Source organism: Saccostrea cucullata, unplaced genomic scaffold (assembly GCF_032062105.1).
Source record: "Saccostrea cucullata isolate Sc308-1 unplaced genomic scaffold, CSIRO_AGI_Scuc_v1 ctg200, whole genome shotgun sequence".
Taxonomy (NCBI): domain Eukaryota; kingdom Metazoa; phylum Mollusca; class Bivalvia; order Ostreida; family Ostreidae; genus Saccostrea; species Saccostrea cuccullata.
Genome location: NW_026928357.1, coordinates 16,541 through 36,099, shown reverse-complemented (window position 1 = coordinate 36,099; position 19,559 = coordinate 16,541). Strand labels below are relative to the sequence as shown.

General features: G+C 33.6%; 1 protein-coding gene across 1 annotated transcript; it reads left to right on the top strand.

The window, feature by feature from the left end:
• The first annotated feature begins 1,732 nt into the window (after positions 1-1,732).
• On the top strand, positions 1,733-19,017 carry LOC134277305 (uncharacterized). The gene is made up of 5 exons (XM_062759624.1): positions 1,733-2,608; positions 11,249-11,308; positions 13,105-13,141; positions 17,995-18,067; positions 18,310-19,017. Exons 1-5 carry the CDS (start codon positions 2,156-2,158, stop codon positions 18,374-18,376), a joined length of 690 nt encoding a protein of 229 aa, XP_062615608.1. The 5' UTR covers positions 1,733-2,155; the 3' UTR covers positions 18,377-19,017.
• Positions 19,018-19,559: the final 542 nt, after the last annotated feature.

Sequence of the window (19,559 nt, the reverse complement as noted above, 5' to 3'; positions counted from 1 at the left end):
TTACAGATGACATCTGTCAACACTGTCAAAGGCCTTTTGAAAGTTGATGGAGTTCATATAAATAAATCAGTTCAGTTTTATTGAAGTCGAGAGACGTACATCTCATAGACATAACACATGTAATAATGAAATAAACATACATCTTAACACGTGCAATAATGGAATAAACATACAACGTACATGTGCAAAGCATATAATATTTCTGATAATCTATAAAATTGATAAAGATGCTGTTCTTGAGGCATTCGCTAATTGCAAAAATTTTCCTAAATTACATAATTCTTTTATATTCTGTGTACTGAGTAGCTGTACCAATTTGAAGACGCTTGGTCTTCGGGAGTAGTAGGATTTAATATATTTTTGTCTTAATGTGTTGTAATGTGGACATTTTAACACAAAATGGAATTCATCTTCTATGTTACCTAATTGACAGAGACTACATGTTCTGTTCAGATGTAGTGTTGACTGCCACTCTAATGACTGTTTTATTGTTCAGTGATTGATTGATTGTATGTTGTTTAACGTCCCTCTCGAGAATTTTTCACTCATATGGAAACGCCACCACTTGCCGGTGGAGAGTTGCAAATTTTGTCCTATATGTTACTCGGCACTTTCGGCCATTGAATATTGAGGGATCTTTTTCGTGCCAGCACCTACTGCGATACGGGACCTCGTTTTATACTATCTCATCAGAAGGACCGGTCTCTACGTCCCACAGTGGGATTCAAACCTGCGACGTAAGGATTGTCGACTTACTCCGCGACTCTAGAGCAGACGCTCTAATCACTGCGCCACGCGGGCGACTATTTTAAGGAGAGTGGTGGTCTATATAGGATTTATCCTGTTCCTGTCGGAGGCGTTCTTGTGCGGAATCTTCAAGTCTTGCCGTCACCCGCGTGGCGCAGTGGTTAGACTGTCGGCTCTAGAGTCGCCAAGTAAGGAGTTGATCCTTACGTCGCTGGTCCGAATCCCACTGTGGGACGTGGAGAGCGGTCCTTCGGTCCCGTGTCGCAAAAGGTGCTGACACGAAAAAGACCCCTCACTGCTCAATGGCCCTAAGTGCCGAGTATAAGACAGAATTTGTAGCTCTCCAAGTGGTGGAGTCTTCATATGAGTGAAAACTTCTCGAGAGAGACGTTAAACAACGTTCGATCAATCAAACAATTAATCAATTCTTACCAGTATTATTCTTGGCAGGATCTTGCTTGGGACAGAGAGGAGCATGATACCACGCAAATTCTTGCATTGTCCCTCAGAGGGAACTTCACTAAATTTATGTAATGCATGTGTTTTATATGATATATTCATAATTCCCTTCAAACTGGAAATAACGTATGAATGAATGATAGGTGCTTTTTGGTTATAATGAACATGGTAACAGGAAAAGGTGGCTAAAATGTTAGGAGATTTAGATTCCTGAAAGGAAAACCATAACTCAATCCATGTCTTTCGATTTTTTAAAAAACTTCCTTTCTGCATAACATAGCGTATTATTAAGTTTATTATATAAAGGCTCATTATCATTAATAAATCTAAAATAAAATCAGTTTAGATAATTAATTATAATTTGAAAATCTAAATTACATAATTATGATCCTGAATTATTTTTAAAAAATTGCAGGAACTGAAGCCTATATCGTGGATGATCATGTCTTCCCAACTGGCTCATAACACCTCTTCATGACTTAAAAATATAGATTTACGAGATGATCTTAATCCCGGAGTGTTTTATTGTATTCTTCGATCAGACCTCGGTTGCTTAATATTTAAATATTGATTCATAGATGTCATACCCTGTATTTATATTGATCGACGATCAGTTAATATCAATTTGTATAACCTTCAATCAACGAGAGTAATTGAAACCGGTGGAACTATTTATAAACAGAAAATGCGAACCAATGAACTGTAAGATTGCCAAGAGGTTACGCAGTCTTCAGACCGAAGTAAAGTATACGAATAGGCAGCGCGCCATTTCGGAATGTTCTAATATGGCTTAATTTAAATCAGCATAGTTCAGTGTCCAAGTGAATGTCGGTGGTTCACCATTAGGAGAAAATGTGACCGAGCCGTTAATTATATTTCTGATTAATTTTTATATTTTTGGAATTATGTGTTTTAGGGAAGGTTATAATTAATACAACTTTCGTGGAGTATGGGTTCTGGTGGAAGCACAGAGGCGGCGAATCAATCTGAAAAAGGGGGGACGGTACAGCGGAACGAACCCAGGAGGGACACAGGGCGTGAGGGACAAAATAACCTTAGGGTAAGGAGTGACTCCCCAGTGAATAACAACACCCCTCGGAATGCCAAAACAAAATTCATCGTCAAAAAAGACGACAGTGTCGACTTAACGAACGATCTAAACTTGGATTCCTCTTGGAACAATGACTCCAAAACGTTCCAGAACAATAATCAGGAAAAGCAATATAATGACTATAATAGCAAACAGAAAAATTCCTTGCCACCCCGACTCCCCGACCCCCCTGTAGAGGACCTACCGGAGACGTACGCTCAGAGGGGGTTCCGGGAACAGTACCGACCCAACGACCTCCTCCGACAGAAGACCATCTACAGGGACCCGGACGAGTGGGAGCTTCCGGAAAAAGTAAGTAACTGAACCCACCCACGGTACCCAGAACCCAACCCATAGTACGTATGTGATATATGTTGGCTCATAATTTTCTGATCATATTAGTAGAGTCAATACATATAATTAGGTTTTTTTTTCATGATGTTAATGTACTTTATTCTCTTGGTTATAGAGTCTTTTGAATACAGCTTCAGAGGTGTAATAAAAAGGATAATTAAAAACAAATAATGGAAAAATTGAGAACAAATTGTTGTTGAATTAATCTGAGAAGCCTGGTTTTGATATGTAGTGTCTGTCATTCGGAGGTCGAGGAAAATTCTCTTTATCCATGCCCAAGGAAGCTATTACCTATCAGACAATTTCTTATTTTAAAAAATTCTTTTTATTTCTCTAAACCATTGTTGTGTTTTATCTATGCACAAACGAGACCCTGGCATTTTAATTCTCTAAGCAACTTGTTGTATCAAGAAAGAATTTCCCTGTACACTCATAAAATGCATGCAATAAAACCCTTAAAGGCAATATAATGACCACTCTATTCTTTCGAGAGTGTACATTAAAAATGAAGTTCCATGTTATTTTAAAATGAGCCAAAGGTTCTTAAGAATTATCAAAGGCAGGCTTTTCAATAACAAAATATTCCATTTTAAGGGAAGCGTGTATAGGTTATTAAATGCCTAAATTATTTATTGGCATACCGTAATCTTATTTACCCGAGTAACGAGAACAATAAACCGTGACCATTTATAATTCGCCATTATGTCGCACGTGAAGAACCTAGTCACCTGTTTTTTAATCTTTATGAAACCTACGTCGGTGTTCCCACTGAAGATATGTACAAACAATAAACAAACACGCCCAGTGCTTAATTAAATTAAAAAGACGCAACTCGTTATCTTCGCTTCTATGTACTGAACCCTTTAAAAATCTGTAAATAAACATTAATCAGGAGCAGCCGTATCTGGACCAAAATTCAAAGACAATTTAGAACCAGCCACCAATGCTAAACGTGGGGGAAATTAAGTAGAACGATTTAAACATAAAAGTCAACACACGGCCCGAGAGGACTCTAGCCTATTTGACATTTAGGACCAAAAATCAAATATTTTCACACGTCGTAAGTTACTGGGTATCTGGCCTTTTTCCGACGGTCCAAACATTGGTAATCAGCTCCGATATGAAATATACAATGTATGCTGTTACGAGATCTTGTTGCTTGAATTGGGACATCAAAGACAATTTTACATTTTTTAAAGCAATGGTTTTTAAAGTTTGCAAAACTTGCTAAAACAGATTTTCCAAATGAAACCATTAGCAGATTAGCTACGTGTAACTCTTTCAACTGTAAAAAATTGTCAAAAGATTTCTCAGGGGAACTGGAAAGTGAAATCCATGCAAAACAATTAAATATTGACTTAACAAGTATAACATGTGAGTTCCATGAAATGTGTTTAATACATAAAATCTTTGATATTTTCACGTATGACGATCAAAGATTTGATTTTAAGTGGAATTTTCTGTGAACTCTGACGTGGAAATTTGTGTGACTTAAAAATCACAAAAAAAAACTGTTTAGTTTCTGTGTTTGGAACTTTGAAGGATAGGTCCGTACATTGATATAAAATGCGATTCCTAGGAAATGATTTCGCAGTTCAAAATTTTCCTGAACTTCATCGATAGAATTAAACTTGCACTCAGATGCCCTATAAGTTAACAAGAGTAAATAAATCCTATATATTTGCAATACTAGTATCTGCATATTTGAATAAATAATTAGCTTGAACGTAATTATTTTAAAATAAATATTTCTGTTTATAATTCACAAAAATTTGACCTTATCTCCCCCTCCATCTTTTTGGGGTTTATCTGAACTTTGTAGTCTTTTACCATGCGTATTATACGTTTACAATGCTCTTTTTTTTCCAAACATATAATGTGTAGATGAATCTAAAGAATTTAGCAGGGACACACATGTACACTCATTATTTGAGGCTGTTGTTTCCTGGTCATGTTTACTACTGCAATGAAATGTCAATATATTAAACCAAATTTTGCTTTTAGTGGAAACAATCGATAATTTAGACTTTTTAAACATGACCATTATGAATGTCATGTATTGAAAATACATTAAAACTGTAAGTAGCAAAGTTCTTTGGAATTTTACTTCCCACATTAAGTATTATCCATTATTACTGAATGACATTACCGTAAGAGGAAATGCTTCTATGTCATTTCTAATTGCTAACAGATAAGGTCGAATTCCCTTATTGATTAATTTCCTAAATTTTTTATTTCTGTCTGATCAATTTTTTTCATATATGTGTTTAAACTATCGAGTAATGTTCTGCAAATGAATAATTTGCACTTCCACACCCACATTCCTTCAGACATGAGCTTAAACAAACTGAATCTGATAAATGTAGTTTTACGTCAACAAATGCAGAGTTCAATACATTAAACTTTATTTATGAGTTGTTTATAGGTAAACTCATTTAGAGTCAATCAAAAATTGCATAAAAACCAAGTTTCACTGAATACTGGAATCTCCTTTGCCACAAGTTTTCATGTCCGTGCATTGTTTCATACATGCATGTAAAATAGTTTTCTAGCAGGCCTAAAGCACCTTTCAATAAAATATATCAGAAATGTCACTTTATTTGCATGGACTATGATATTGTTAATTTTGAATTTACATAGACTTGAAAAGCATGCATACCACTATATAAAAAGAACATGATGTGTTTTTGAAACACTATGCCGCCTATGGTAACACAATTCTGGAGTTTTTCAAATGTAGGTCAAAGGTCACAATTGAGGTCACAAGATAAAAAAATTTCTGTAATGTACCAATGAAAAGGTCTTGTCATAATGAACACTTATGTCAAATATATATTAAAGCCTTAACCTTGACAGCGCAATATATATAGTTATTATAAGGTTAAAGTTGACAACAGACAGACAAACAGCTATACAAACAGGCAGACAGGACAAAAAACAATATACCCTCGGGATTTTTCGATCAAGGGGCATTAAAAAATCACACTAAGACAGGAATACATGTATTTTAGTTTATGCAGTGTGGCTATGCTCATCTTCTGGACTACCCATATAGTGAAGTCGATCTATTTATTTCCATTTTCTAAGTATTCAATAATATTATTTTTGTTTGTCTGGGTTTTTTAAATTTTTTTTTTTTTGGGGGGGGGGGGGGGGGGGGGGGCATAAACGTATTTCATAAAGTATACGTAGAAATAATTTTTGAAAAGCTCGTATGGCGCAATAACACCGATTATCCTGCCTTTGTGGACTACTTATTGACAGTACAGAATTTACACATCTTGCGCTCACCTTTAATTACTTGCATTTGTTTCTCAAAAGGTCATTTCGTTTAATTAATAAATAATCATTAGTTTTCGTTAATTAAATTGTTTTACGTTCCTTTCCTCTCATGGGGGAATTCAACATTCATTAGAAAGTCTTCATTTATAGAATTGTTACGGATTGGTTTGAAAAGCTCTAGTTAGGTAAACCGCGAGTTGCAAAATTCTTAAATGGGATTAAAGATGTGTTTCAAAATTCTAGGTAAATCTATTCAAATTGATTGTGAAATTTTCCCTGTGTGAGTATAAAAATAAAATAGATCTGAAAAAAAATGTCAACAATTACTCTGTACCATAGAATAAAAACGCCAAAATTACCGTCAAAATATGGACGCTTGAATAAAACTTCTACTCTAAATGGAGAAAAGGTAAAACTACCAAGGTGCGTTTATGAACATCTAATTAAATTTTGATGCAGTTTCTAAATATACCAATATATTGACAGGTTCCTGGCATTCGTACATATGGAAAGAGCAGTCTTGATACATTTGCTTAATGAATTATTGACGCAAAGATTCCTCGGCATGGCCGAGCGTCTTCGGATTTTCCAGGATAGATTCATCAGTCAGAAGGAATCGGTCATGGTATCGTGTACCTTTGAAATAATATATCGATTAGTGGACTATACCTGTATTTTTATTAGTTACCTTTGTCTGCTAGGAATAAAGTCAATTTCCATTGTTTCGAAAAGGACAAAAATTGAATTTATATTCGAGCATTTATGTAAAATCAAATCTTTGTGACCAATGTCCTATTGGAAATCAACATGATAATCAATTATAACTTTTACCTGGACAAGTGAAAGATTATTCTACTATGATGGATATTTTTCCGTCAAAGAGTTGATTTTTGTTGTTGAGAAAATCGAATTCATCACCTGAATATCTTAAGTTTAATCTGTTGTTAAAAATAATATCTCCAAAGAATTCAGTTTGACTCGCTGATCAATACTTTAAGCAATGTGTATTAAAGGGTGGGTTTTCTTAATCAGTGATAAGTTGTTCTGGTTTAAAGATTTGCTTTCTTTCTTTTATGAGTGATTTATATAGAGAAGAAAAAGTTTTGGTCGTTAGAAAGATAGTGTTAATAAAGGAAAAAAATCTGCAAGTCACAATGAAAAAGGCATTTTTTTTAAAAAATGGATTTATATCTAAGGGGAGGCTTTCTACCCCGGACAAAAATACTGAGTATAAAGATATTTTGGTAAAAAATAATAATTTAACTCTCAATTTAAATCATATTAAACTTTATTCAGTTACGAAATATCACAAAGAACAAAATGTACACCAGTCTATGTGCTCAGTTGCAATTTTTTTCAAACAATTAACATATTTAGCAAGTGAAAATTATAATTAATTTCTTTGCGAGGACTGTTTAAAACCTTTCTCTCACATGAACTCCGGATAGGACCACATAGTTTACTATTGCACAATCAAGCATCGCGACTGTTGGGTCGATGGCGCGACGACGAAGGTGCGATACCATTGAATCGATGCCATGCAGCGACATTGCGATGGCGATACCGTAATGGCTCGATGAAGTGATAGTGAGTATAGCTCCATCGTCAATTTTTGCGTCATCTCTGTATCTCGTAATCGCATCATCTTCCTCGCGTTATCGCACCATCACTCAATCTTCATCGCGTTATCGCATCAAGGCTAGCGCGTTTCATGAAATATGCCTACGTGACACGTCTGTGTGAGTCACACACCAATATCTCACACAAAACTTAAAACATTCTATTTTATTAAATCCACAGATAACTAATATTTTAACAATACGGCTCCCAACGGCAAAACAGAAATTATTTTGAGCATATAATCTTTTATTTGGATTGTAAAAGACAGGTTACTTGTTTTCTATTTAATAGACATTAAAAATCAAAGAAAAATCTTGATTTCTGTCAAAATGACAGTTGTAAATACATTAAAATGGAGAGCCTTGAACCATGGTATCCAATAAAACCCTGGTCCGTACCTGGAACTAACAAATCCGGACCAGGGTTCTAAAAATTATAACTACTGAATTTGAATATGATCGTTGGGAAGCATTAATACATGATTGTATTGTTACCTATATATAAGAGCGTCACACTCTTAAAATCATACAAGTAGGGGTGAGAGTCATTTTAACACCGTGTATTGTCAATTTTGGTTAGAATGTCACTGAATATATGGCCGATTTTCAAACAAACATTTTCAAGATTTGTCTGTTTACTCTAGTTAATGACATTCTTAACATCTAGAAAAGAAGACCAGGAATCGAACTCTTATACTCGATTTATTTCTTTTCACTGAGTGGGGTTTACTAAGTCAATACCAAATTGACATTTTTCGTGTCATTTACACCAGAAGCGTTTTAATTTATAGTCTATTTTAACGGGAGATAAACAAACACTTAAAATGTTTTTTTATAAAATATGATAATAATTCATATTTGATGTCGCTGACCAATGTCACATAATTGAGGAGCCCTCCCCCATTTTTATATGAGACCCCAGGGATTGGGCCAAAAAAAATGCTAAAATACATGTAGCTAAATTGTAAAAAATCTGCACTTATAGCATCTTAAACTCAACCCGAATGTATGTAAGGAAAACGATGAGACTCTCAAGTAGAAATATATTTTTATTACCTTGAGGGCACTGGTTCTGCTTAATGGACAGGACCAAAAGTTTCAGAACCTGAAAAACATTTACCTTTAAAAATCTTCTGCACAGCTTGAAGATAATTGAAAATTCCTGGTGTGGAGAAGCATAAGGCCATCTGCTATTGTGTTTTTCAAAATTTCTGTATCAGGACCGAGGTTCCGCCTTAAAAACAGGGCAAAAATCGTAATTTCAAAATTCATAAAATAGTATACAACTGTAGATGGCCATCTACTGAAAATTCAATTTAATATTCTCCGGATACAAAGGTCAGTAATTCGTATCTAGGGATGGGGCTGTTAAAAAGACCAGAGTTTGAGAAAATATTTTTGCTAAGTGCATCGATCCCTATCAGTCATCATCAATCCGACGAAAAAGAAGAAGGTACATTTTCAATACAAATTAAGCCCTGTATTTTTCTAAAATATTAAAGTGAAATAACAAATTAAAATTTATTCTTTCTGATTCATTGGAACTCCGTGCAGTAAGAATATACAAATTGTTTTTCTTGCATGTCCTTCTAAATGCTAATTGTGACGTCATTAACTTGTGCATTTCCCGTATTTTCTTAAAAAGTTGCAGAAGACATCAATTTTCAATGGAATTTTCTTTAAGAAAACATACTCAGCCACCGTCGCCCACAAAGATTTTGAGATATGTGATTTTTCAAAGCAGTTTACATAATATATCAAAAAATTGAACTGGGCGACGGTGGCTGCATTAAACTTAGAAATGTACGAAATTAATGTCGTCATATTTCCAGAGCGGTCCTACTTCATGCCATATTCTCTAATGATTTATTATATGCATCTACTCAACTTTTGTTAAAGCTAATTTCATAATTTTTTAAGAACATTAAATTTTTAGGGCACAATAAAGCTCAAACTGTACTTTCTATGTATTTGTCTTGACCAGCACTTTAATATTTATTTTCTTCAGTTCTTTGCTCGTGTTTTAGTGCAGGTGTATTTCACTAATTAGCAATTTTCAATTGCCAATGAGTATTTTTGGCGCGGGAGAAGAAAGCTTCCTATTCATGTTTAATTTACCTTTTTAGTTTGTATTTATGTCAAATACATTTCTTGTACTTTTGGGTCTCTTGTTCTGGTTTTCGAGAAGGTTTAATCTGAGTAATTATAGAAATGTAAATAGACTTCCATGTAAAAAAAAAAAATACCAAAGGTAAATCACAGGTCAGTTTTTTATAAATCAATTCCTGTTAAAATGGCGCCTCATTTTAATCAATTTTGGACATCAATCTATTAATGTAATGTGAAACTGGGTGGTGATAATTATGGAAAATTAGTCCCTAGTTGTAGCATCGACTAAAACTTAAGTGAAGAGAAATCAATATCTATACAATTAACTGCGCGACTTTATAACGCTTGAAAAGTCTGTAAGTCTCTGGATAAACATAGCATTTCTTCCAGGAAATGGCAGGTGCGAGGAATTGCCAGTCAAATTCCAGTTCGGTAGGTCTCAGCCACAATGATGTAGACTAAATGCTGTATGTTGTCAATTTCTTTGTACTAATTTCCTATGTTTTATCTACTGGTTATATATGGGTTAAGTTGCACAACTCTTTAAAGCCACCATGTTGGAAGTTGTTGTTGAGGTATTTTGGCTTTTAGGGAGGTGTTTCAGAGCTTCACGAACTTTTATGTTATGTATGGAATCCGGATAGGGCCACGCAGTTCACTATCGCACCATCGAGCATCAACTTAAAGGTCGATGGCGCGATAATGCGATGGCGCGATAACGATGAAACGGTGGTGCGATAACGATGAAGCGATGATGCGATAGCGCGATGACGATGATGCTATGGCGCGATAATGCGATGGCGATGGTGCGATAGCACGATTGAGCGATAGTGAATATCGCTTCATCGTCATCGTACTATCGCACCATCGTCATCGCATCATCGTGTCATCACTATCGCACCATCGCGTCATCGTACCATCGCGTCATCGCATTATCGCACCATCGTCATCGCATTGTCGCGCCATAGCATCATCGTCATCGCGCTATCGCACCATCACTTCATCGCTATCGCACCATCGCATCATCGTCATCGCATTATCTCTTCATTGCACTATCGACCTAAACCTCGATGGTGCGATGATGCGATAGTGAACTGCGTGGCCCTATCCGGATTCCATAGTTATGGGGTACAAGAGTATGTACATGGTAAACAATTTAGATGGTAATTTGTAAAACTATCAGATATTTCCTGAAGTTTGTTATATGATTACATTACATGAATATATTCTCACTGGTTGTCTCTCAAAGCGAGAGAATGAAGTTTGAATGCCAATGACAGGGCAACAACGCAGGGGAGCGAGAATAAGAGGACAGCATTATGAGACTGAGGGGGCGATCGCCTTGCTTGTCCGCTCGCTATTGCTTCTTTATGCTTGGTACCATGAACGGCTACCCTCTTCAGATTAAATATTTCATAAAATCCATCAAAAAATTATATGTGCTTTTAATTCCTACGAAAAAGGTTTTGAAATGTATATTTTTAAATATTGTTGAAATAAAATGTTTGAATGTAAGTAATATTACTATTTTATATTACTTTTATCCACCCCTACACATGTAATAGTTTTCATTTTTTATATTTTTCAGCGTGAAAGTGTTGGGAGTTTCGATGTTTCAAAGTTTAAAGCTGCCAACGCCAATGTACAGGTGAGCATTTATAAAAATCTATCAAACCAAAGTCCCATGGGCTTAAACGGTCACCTGAGTATTACATTTATGTGTTCCACTGGCTATGGCCAATTAAAATTAACCAAAAGGAACTGGTGACAAAACTTTACCGTCGAAGACTCTATAATCAGAAATACACTCGTGCTGCTTGTCTTGTCTAGTAGTTGCTTGGTGTAAAAACATGTATATGACCAACGTAGCACCCCCTCCCTCCGTCCAGGATAATTCCTGGTTACAGCGACATGGTTTTGTAGAGGAATAGGGACTAAGGATGTATCAAACTAAATACTTTGGTAAAGGTTAAAGTCATCATTGTAAGCATATGAACAACTTGCATGATACATGTCCACAAATAAAGATGTCCAAAGTTTTATTTAAAAATATTTTTCAATATATGTTCTAGACTTAGACCTCTCTTGGGTCAAAGTCACTAGTGCTGGGGCCATGAAATGAAAAAAAAAAATCAGTAGAAGACTACTTGCTCAATATAATGATGTTAATTGTTTAACTGCTTATTTTCATCAACAAACGAGAACACTTTCAAAGGTAACATATTTCAGTATATACAACCTCAACATGGAGCATGTATGGAGGTCAGAACAAGGGGGTTTGAATCATCAGTAAATTTAGCAAAAGTTTATGCACACTCTGTCTTTAACTCAATTTAATACAATGTCTTCGTCATAATCTTTTCATTAGTTTATCGTCTTCTCAAGTACCAATGAGGCAATTTCAAATAATCTTACCACAATGCAATCTTTATGGGTAAAGGAGAATAAAGTTTGTTGAAAGAAGCTCTCTTTTGAAGGGAAATTATTAAAAACATGAAAATGAAATGGTATCTTAATTCTAAAAATCTTCTTCTCAACTGCAGAAATGTAGCTTTCTGGATAATAAAATTCGGACAAACAAGCCAAAGAGCTATAGATTTAAGCATTGTGAAATCTTTCGATTTTCGCTTTTACTTTATGTCGCTATAATTATATATCAATCTTTCGAAATAGAGGAAGTCTTCGGGGTTTTTTTTATATGTTGATATTGGTGCAAATTTAAAAAAAAAGAATTTTCATCTCAGTTGAAATCAGGGGGGAAGGTTTAATCTTTGTGACTGTCTCTCCTTCTCTCTTCGAAACAAATAATGTAATGCAACAACCTTTTAAAAAAAATATCTAAACACCCATGAAACAGTGCATAAAATATGGCACTAGAAAACCTAATACAATCTTTCAGTTGAAAGTCCTAACATAACTGTTAACGGATTTAATTTATAGTGGATAGTAAAATCCCGATACTTGACTTTGTAACGTACTTTTGTTTAGCTATTCATGCTGGGCCAAAGAATTTATAACTTTTTTTATGAGTTGTTGCGTCATAAATCGAAACTTAAAAGGCAATTTGCTTTAAAGTTCTGAACGCAAATTCTCAAATTAAAGTCATTTTGAAAATAAGGACATTCATCAGTAATAAAATCTTGAAATGGTATAAGGTTCTATTTATAAATCATTTAATGCTAGTGACGTTTGATATCCATATATTTCAACAGGTTTCAAAATAGATCAAAGCTTTATTTTTAATGTATGTGCTAATTCAAGAATATGTCTTTTATTTATAGTTAGCAGAAAAAACTCAATTATTTTTGTAAGTCATGGACTATTTAGCATGATAATAAACAGACGAGATGACTATATAATTGAATGACCTTTCTTGTAAATAATTGTGCTTTTTATAGATGAAGCATGCTTTTAATATTAGTGTTTTTTTTTTCTTTTTTTTAGTCACAACAAAAGAGAGAAATATTTACTATGACACCAGGTAAGGTGATATATATATATATATATATATATATATATATATATATATATATATATATATATATATATATATATAGTCTGACAAATCTTTTTCTTATTTGGATATTTTCTCGAAAAAAGGGAGATAGGTAACCCAACAAAACTTTGATATAAACGTAATGGCAACTTTTTTTATTGACGACCTTCCCTTGCTTATTCTACCCTAATTCCATAAATATTTACATTCAGTGTAGTTTTCCTTATGAAATCCATTAGAAATCCACGACGTTCAAATTCCTATATCACACGCGAAACCTTGTCACCGCGCGTAAGAATACACAGTAGGAACTATGCATTTTCAATACTCTAGGAACACCAAAATGTACATTGTTTTGACACAATTTAATGAAAATGCGTTTAAAATTATTTTATTAATTTTTTCCTCGCAATGTTCGTTAGCGTTATTTAACTTTGCGACGTCACAAACGTCACAAACGGCTCTTACGTGTATAAAGCAAACCAGTTTTGAATGGCACTAAATTCACATTAAAGATTACCGAAATAAAAAATAATGAAGAGGAAAAATTAGAGAATGTAAATATAAGCATTGAATTCATATTTTGGGATGTCTTCGGTCCTATAACACACCTGGCCGTGCCGACAAATTATCATACCGCGCTAACGCGCGGTATTCAATTTGTCGGCACGGTCAGGTGTGTTATATACGAAAGCCCAGAAGGCTCATTCGAGATTCAAGTTTCGAAATACGAGATTCAAAATTCGAGATTCGAAATTCGAGTTTCGAGATTCAAGATCCAGATTAACCAATCAAAAGGCTCATTCGAGATTCGAGGTTCGAAATACCAGATTCGAAATTCGAGTTTCGAGATTCAAAATCCAGATTAACCAATCAAATGCGGGTTCAACATTTGATTACTCCCCTTTATTGTGTTTTATCTATCAATAAATCGTTTAATATATTTATAACAAATGAGTCATTTGATTAAATTACAATGCAAGAAAGAGTGTTATATATATTAGAAGGAAAGTTAAATAATCATTGGATTTTTTATCAGCAAGGTATACTTCAATTTATATTATGACTTCTTAAATATTAAATAGAATACATATATCAGAAATATATATATTTTTGCATTGTCTACTTTATATAAAGGGTTGTTGACATAATAATAAATTTATAAATAGTGACTAAAGATTAACAAAATCCCCACCCCTACCCGCCACACCTGCCAATTTTTCCCGAAACTGAAAATGTTACTTTAAAAACTTGAAAGGCAATGTAGCCTTGATAAATAAAAACTGAGTATATTTTAATCTTTGACCATAACGCTATGGTCATGCAGAGACTTAAATATAAAACTATAATGCTATAGTTCTGCAGCTAATTTAGACTAATCTACTGTTTGATATCAGATAAAATGAATGCTGCATTTATTCCTATTCATATTTGCAATCTGTATTGTATATATATAATTAACAATTAATTCAAGAAATCAAAGCCTTAGATGAAGATAAGTAATTGAAAACTTTATTTTTATGTACTGAGTATTCCCTCTATTAGGAAAACGAACACGGTTTTTAATTATCAAGGCTATATTGCCTTTCAAGTTTTTAAAGTAACATTTCCAGTGTCGGGAAAAATTGGCAGGTGTGGCGGGTAGGGGTGAGGATTTTGTTAATCTTTAGTCACTATTTATAAATTTATTATTATGTCAACAACCCTTTATATAAAGTAGACAATGCAAAAAAATATATATATTCCTGATATATGTATTCTATTTAATATTTAAGAAGTCATAATATAAATTGAAGTATATCTTGTTGATAAAAAATCCAATGATTATTTAACTTTCCTTCTAATATATATAACACTCTTTCTTGCATTGTAATTTAATCAAATGACTCATTTGTTATAAATATATTAAACGATTTATTGATAGATAAAACATAATAAAGGGGAGTAATCAAATGTTGAACCCGCATTTGATTGGTTAATCTGGATTTTGAATCTCGAAACTCGAATTTCGAATCTGGTATTTCGAACCTCGAATCTCGAATGAGCCTTTTGATTGGTTAATCTGGATCTTGAATCTCGAAACTCGAATCTCGAATCTCGAATTTTGAATCTCGTATTTCGAAACTTGAATCTCGAATGAGCCTTCTGGGCTTTCGTAGTTATAGGACCGAAGACATCCCAAAATATGAATTCAATCCTTGAATATTGTCTCCCAGTTGATTCAATTTTCAAGAGAATGCCCTATGTAAGAACAATTTGTAAATCGAGACAAGCTATTAAAAAAGTTGATAAAAGAAGGATATCGACAATTTCAATAGTTTTGTTTAAAGTCATAATTTCGCAAGTTTGATGGTCGATACAAAGACTTAGTCATCCAATATGTACAGTCTGTCATAAGGTCGGCTGCTTACTGACGTTTGCCATACTAATTGGCAGGTCATTATTTACACACTGAATTGTCTTTGATTTTTCCTTTTGCCTGATCATGACAACGAGCAGATTGCGGTGTACCGGGGATACTTGTTCCTCCATGACACCTGATCTTCCTCTGATGTTTTCAGAGGCCCCGGGTTTAATTGCTCTGCTCTCGATTTGTATTGTTTCATTGAACTTCTGACCTTGATTCCTGTTCGTTATTTCCATATATTTCCTTGTATAATACTACAATTTTTCATACAAAATTTACAATACAAATAGAAAATTATAGTCGGACAAATCTGTTTCATATTTGAACATTTTACGTGAAAAAAGCGTTCATTGTAATCTAACAACCAAGCTTAATGATAAACGTGATGACTAATTTTTCAATCGTCAACTTCCTTTACTTATGCAGCAATATACATGTACCTTCATAACCTGCATACGAAGTTTATATATCTCAGTTAATTCGATACGGAGAGCATGCTCTACGTATGAACAATGTCTTAAACGAGATAAATTATTGACAAACAAGTTGCTGAAACAAGAACATCAGCAATCTTGTTTAAAGTTATCATTTTGTAACTCCTATTGTCGATTCAAAGACCTTGTCAGCAAATACAATTTATAATGACGTTAAATGCTGACTGACGTTTTTCAAACTAATTGTTAGGATTTTCATGTATATATACACTGAACTGTCAACGAATTTTCTGTTATTTCGCGATCATTATAAGGAGCACACGGTGGGTATGACCGATTGGCAGGGGATTCTTACCCCTCCGTCGAACTTGATCTAACCTCTGATGTTTTGGAGGTCCATATTTGCTCTGCTCCAATTTTGTATTTTTAATGAACCTTTGAGCTTGAATACTTTGCGTTATTTCCATGTATTTCATACAAAACAAATTAAAAATTATACAATTCAAATAGATTATAAAGAATATTAATGTGAATATTCTATACAGATGGAAAAGATCGAATATTGCAACGTTGAACATGCCATGTTATTATTTATTATATAGTCTATTTATAGTCCCTATCTAATCTATACAAACGCAAACAGTTCATAACACTGTAGTACATATTCACCGGATTTTAGGCCGTATTCACCGGAGGGTCAATGCGCGTGCAACGGCATTGTGACGTCACAATCAAAACATCTAACAACGTTGTAAACAATGGTTGCAACGGCCGCAGCGAGCTACGTATCTGAGCTGGAAAACAATTATTCAAACCTATTTCAGGATTATTTTTTAACATTTGGACGTCTTACACATAGCGAAACTCGGAAATGAAAACACGGAGGTTACAAACAGTAATCTGGAGATTTTTTTAAATTTCAACAATGGAAGATCGCAAATGAAAATGGTGTCGTCATACAGCCTTCAATGTCTTATCTATTCAAATCCCGACTATATAATAAAACAATTGTGGACTCTTTTGGTGTTGAATATGGTTTGTTATTCACCAGAAAAATATCCATATTGACCTCGGCTTCGCCTCGGTCAATATGAATATTTTTCTGGTGAATAACAAACCATATTCAACACCAAAAGAGTCCATAATTGTATAATGTATTTTGGTCATAACCAAACAAGGTCTGGAACTTTATTGAAGCGAAGTAACCAATTAATAGGTAGGCCTATTTATTAGAGTTCCTGCCAAGACGCAATTGCTCAGAAGCAAAAAAAAAAATCGACAAACAACGAGTTTTTTCAATCACTTGTAAAAAAAAAATTGATTTATTCTTCAAACAAGCCTTCTTCACACCGTACTAGATAAGTTTAATGAGTGCAATACCATGGTATATTTAACGCTGTGGAAAACAATTCCACTTCGTCCTTCAAGAATTGTACCCTATTAAAAAGATAACTTTACTCGAGTAAGTTTTGACAAAGTCTTTAATCAGATTTTGGACAATAATGCATTTTTCCCACTGGGAATCGTCTCTGACGAATAGGCACACACAATACGACATTCTGATGTATAAATCGGCATACCAAGAAACTGTTTACAACCCCTAGATCCAAGGTCTTTCGATTTATCAATAATAAATTTTTGTGACCTGCGCATCTCTTCTATAGTGAGCATTATTGTTAAGACTAATATTTAAGCTTCCCTCTTTGTATCAAAGAGAGGCAAGCAGAAAATTTTATTTCTAAACTATCTTGACGAAGTTTAATTTTTTACGGATTAATTTTTGCATATAGTGAATAATTTTTTTATATATATAAATTTATGGTCTTTTTTGGTCCCTTTTTGACTCCTTCTGTAGGTTTAGATTAATATTATTAGATTGTAAAACATAATATTTAAATAACTCCCGAGAAAAAGTGATTGATAATTAAAAAGGCACAATAACGTTAATGACTAAGTAAAGGACATATTTATGGAATCTCTTCTTTTTTTGTTTTCAGATTATACTAGGAATACACGTCAATCGGAAAATGCAGATGATTTGTACCGAACTCCAACTTATCAGAAACAAAAGTAAGTTTAGAAATACGACAGGTAAAATACCATTGTCAAATTGTAACTCAAAGGTATACACATGGCTTAAATATTATGGCTGAGAGGGAAATTTTTTCCACCTAATCATCATTTAACATTTAAGTTATTTATGCTAGACTTCTGACTGCAAGTTTTCTCCGACATTTCATAATTTCAAAATGATCATAATATTGGAAGACATTTCGTGTTCCAGACTAATCAAATATTTTTCTATTTTACAGAAGCGTCCCAAAGTATGATATTTCAGAAGAAGAATTAATGGCAGACATTGAAAGAGGGTACATATAAACGTCTTTTTTCCCAGTCTTGACATATTTAATTGGAATAATACCACCTTGCCAAAGTTGTTAACAAGCGGTTCAAAAATCAGAAGTTGGTCAGATGGAGAAAGACACGACAAGAGTGATTTGAAAGAACATTGACAAAAAGATATCTGTGATTTTTATGAAGTCATTTTTATGTTTATTGCAAAAACACTTGTTTTTTAAAAACACATTGTGTTTACTGAAAGATATTGCACACTGATTCGACTTTATTTTCAAAGAAATATTTATTTGACTATAGAAATTTTACGCTTAAGGCACCTTTTCATACATTTTGGAAAAAAGTGAGAAATTACTCAACACTGCATGGAATAGAAAAATCAAAGGTTCGTGATTTTTTTAAGTTGATGAACCTTTAGAAAAAAAATTTTTTTGCATATTTTCAAAATACAGATAAAACGGTTAATGTACAACAGTCTTGTCAAAAATTTTTTAAGCACTGAATAAAAAGTTAATTTGTCAGTGCAGAAACATTGCTATTATATACTTTTTGTTTTTAATCATATTTATTTTACACAATATCTAGGTCTTTTGTATGGTATTAGCAAAACAGTAAAAGAAAAGATTTTGTTCACATAAATATGGCATCATTAATTGTTATGGCAATAAAATATTTATTATTCATGACACACATGTATTATCTTTTTCCACCCATATTGCAGGAATGATTCTTTATATAATAGATACGTATATGATATAGAAAGAAAACGAATATTTTTAGATTTAACTAATTCTATAGAAAATAACTAAAATCACTCAAAGAAAGAGGAAACGTATATTTATTTCCAAACTGGTTGAATTTATTCTGCTGACAAAACAGGTAGCAACATTGTCTTTGTTTGTAAGGCTCATTATATAAATTATATTCTAGAAGTGATAATCCAACTTATACTCATAGTTCCCCTTTAAGGAAGAAATTCTTCAAAATCATATGTCGGTTTTGAATATTTTTAATATCCCGATGTACCAAAATGAATTTGAACTACAATATACATACCGGTATATTGCAATCCATAACTTCATAAGAATCCTTACAAACAAAGATTCATAACGGGTTCCAGTATATGTTCAACCAAACCTCTTTCTTTACTCCTCACTAAGATATTAACAGTAGTGAAGGAGAAAATTCAAGAGTACTGTGCAACAGT

Bases quoted from the DNA above. Each gene is read 5' to 3' on its own strand.
- LOC134277305 (XM_062759624.1), top strand. From the start codon at position 2,156: ATGGGTTCTGGTGGAAGCACAGAGGCGGCGAATCAATCTGAAAAAGGG. The intron at 13,142-17,994 runs GTAAGGTGATAT...TTTTGTTTTCAG, and splicing joins AATATTTACTATGACACCAG to ATTATACTAGGAATACACGT. The intron at 18,068-18,309 runs GTAAGTTTAGAA...TCTATTTTACAG, and splicing joins CCAACTTATCAGAAACAAAA to AAGCGTCCCAAAGTATGATA.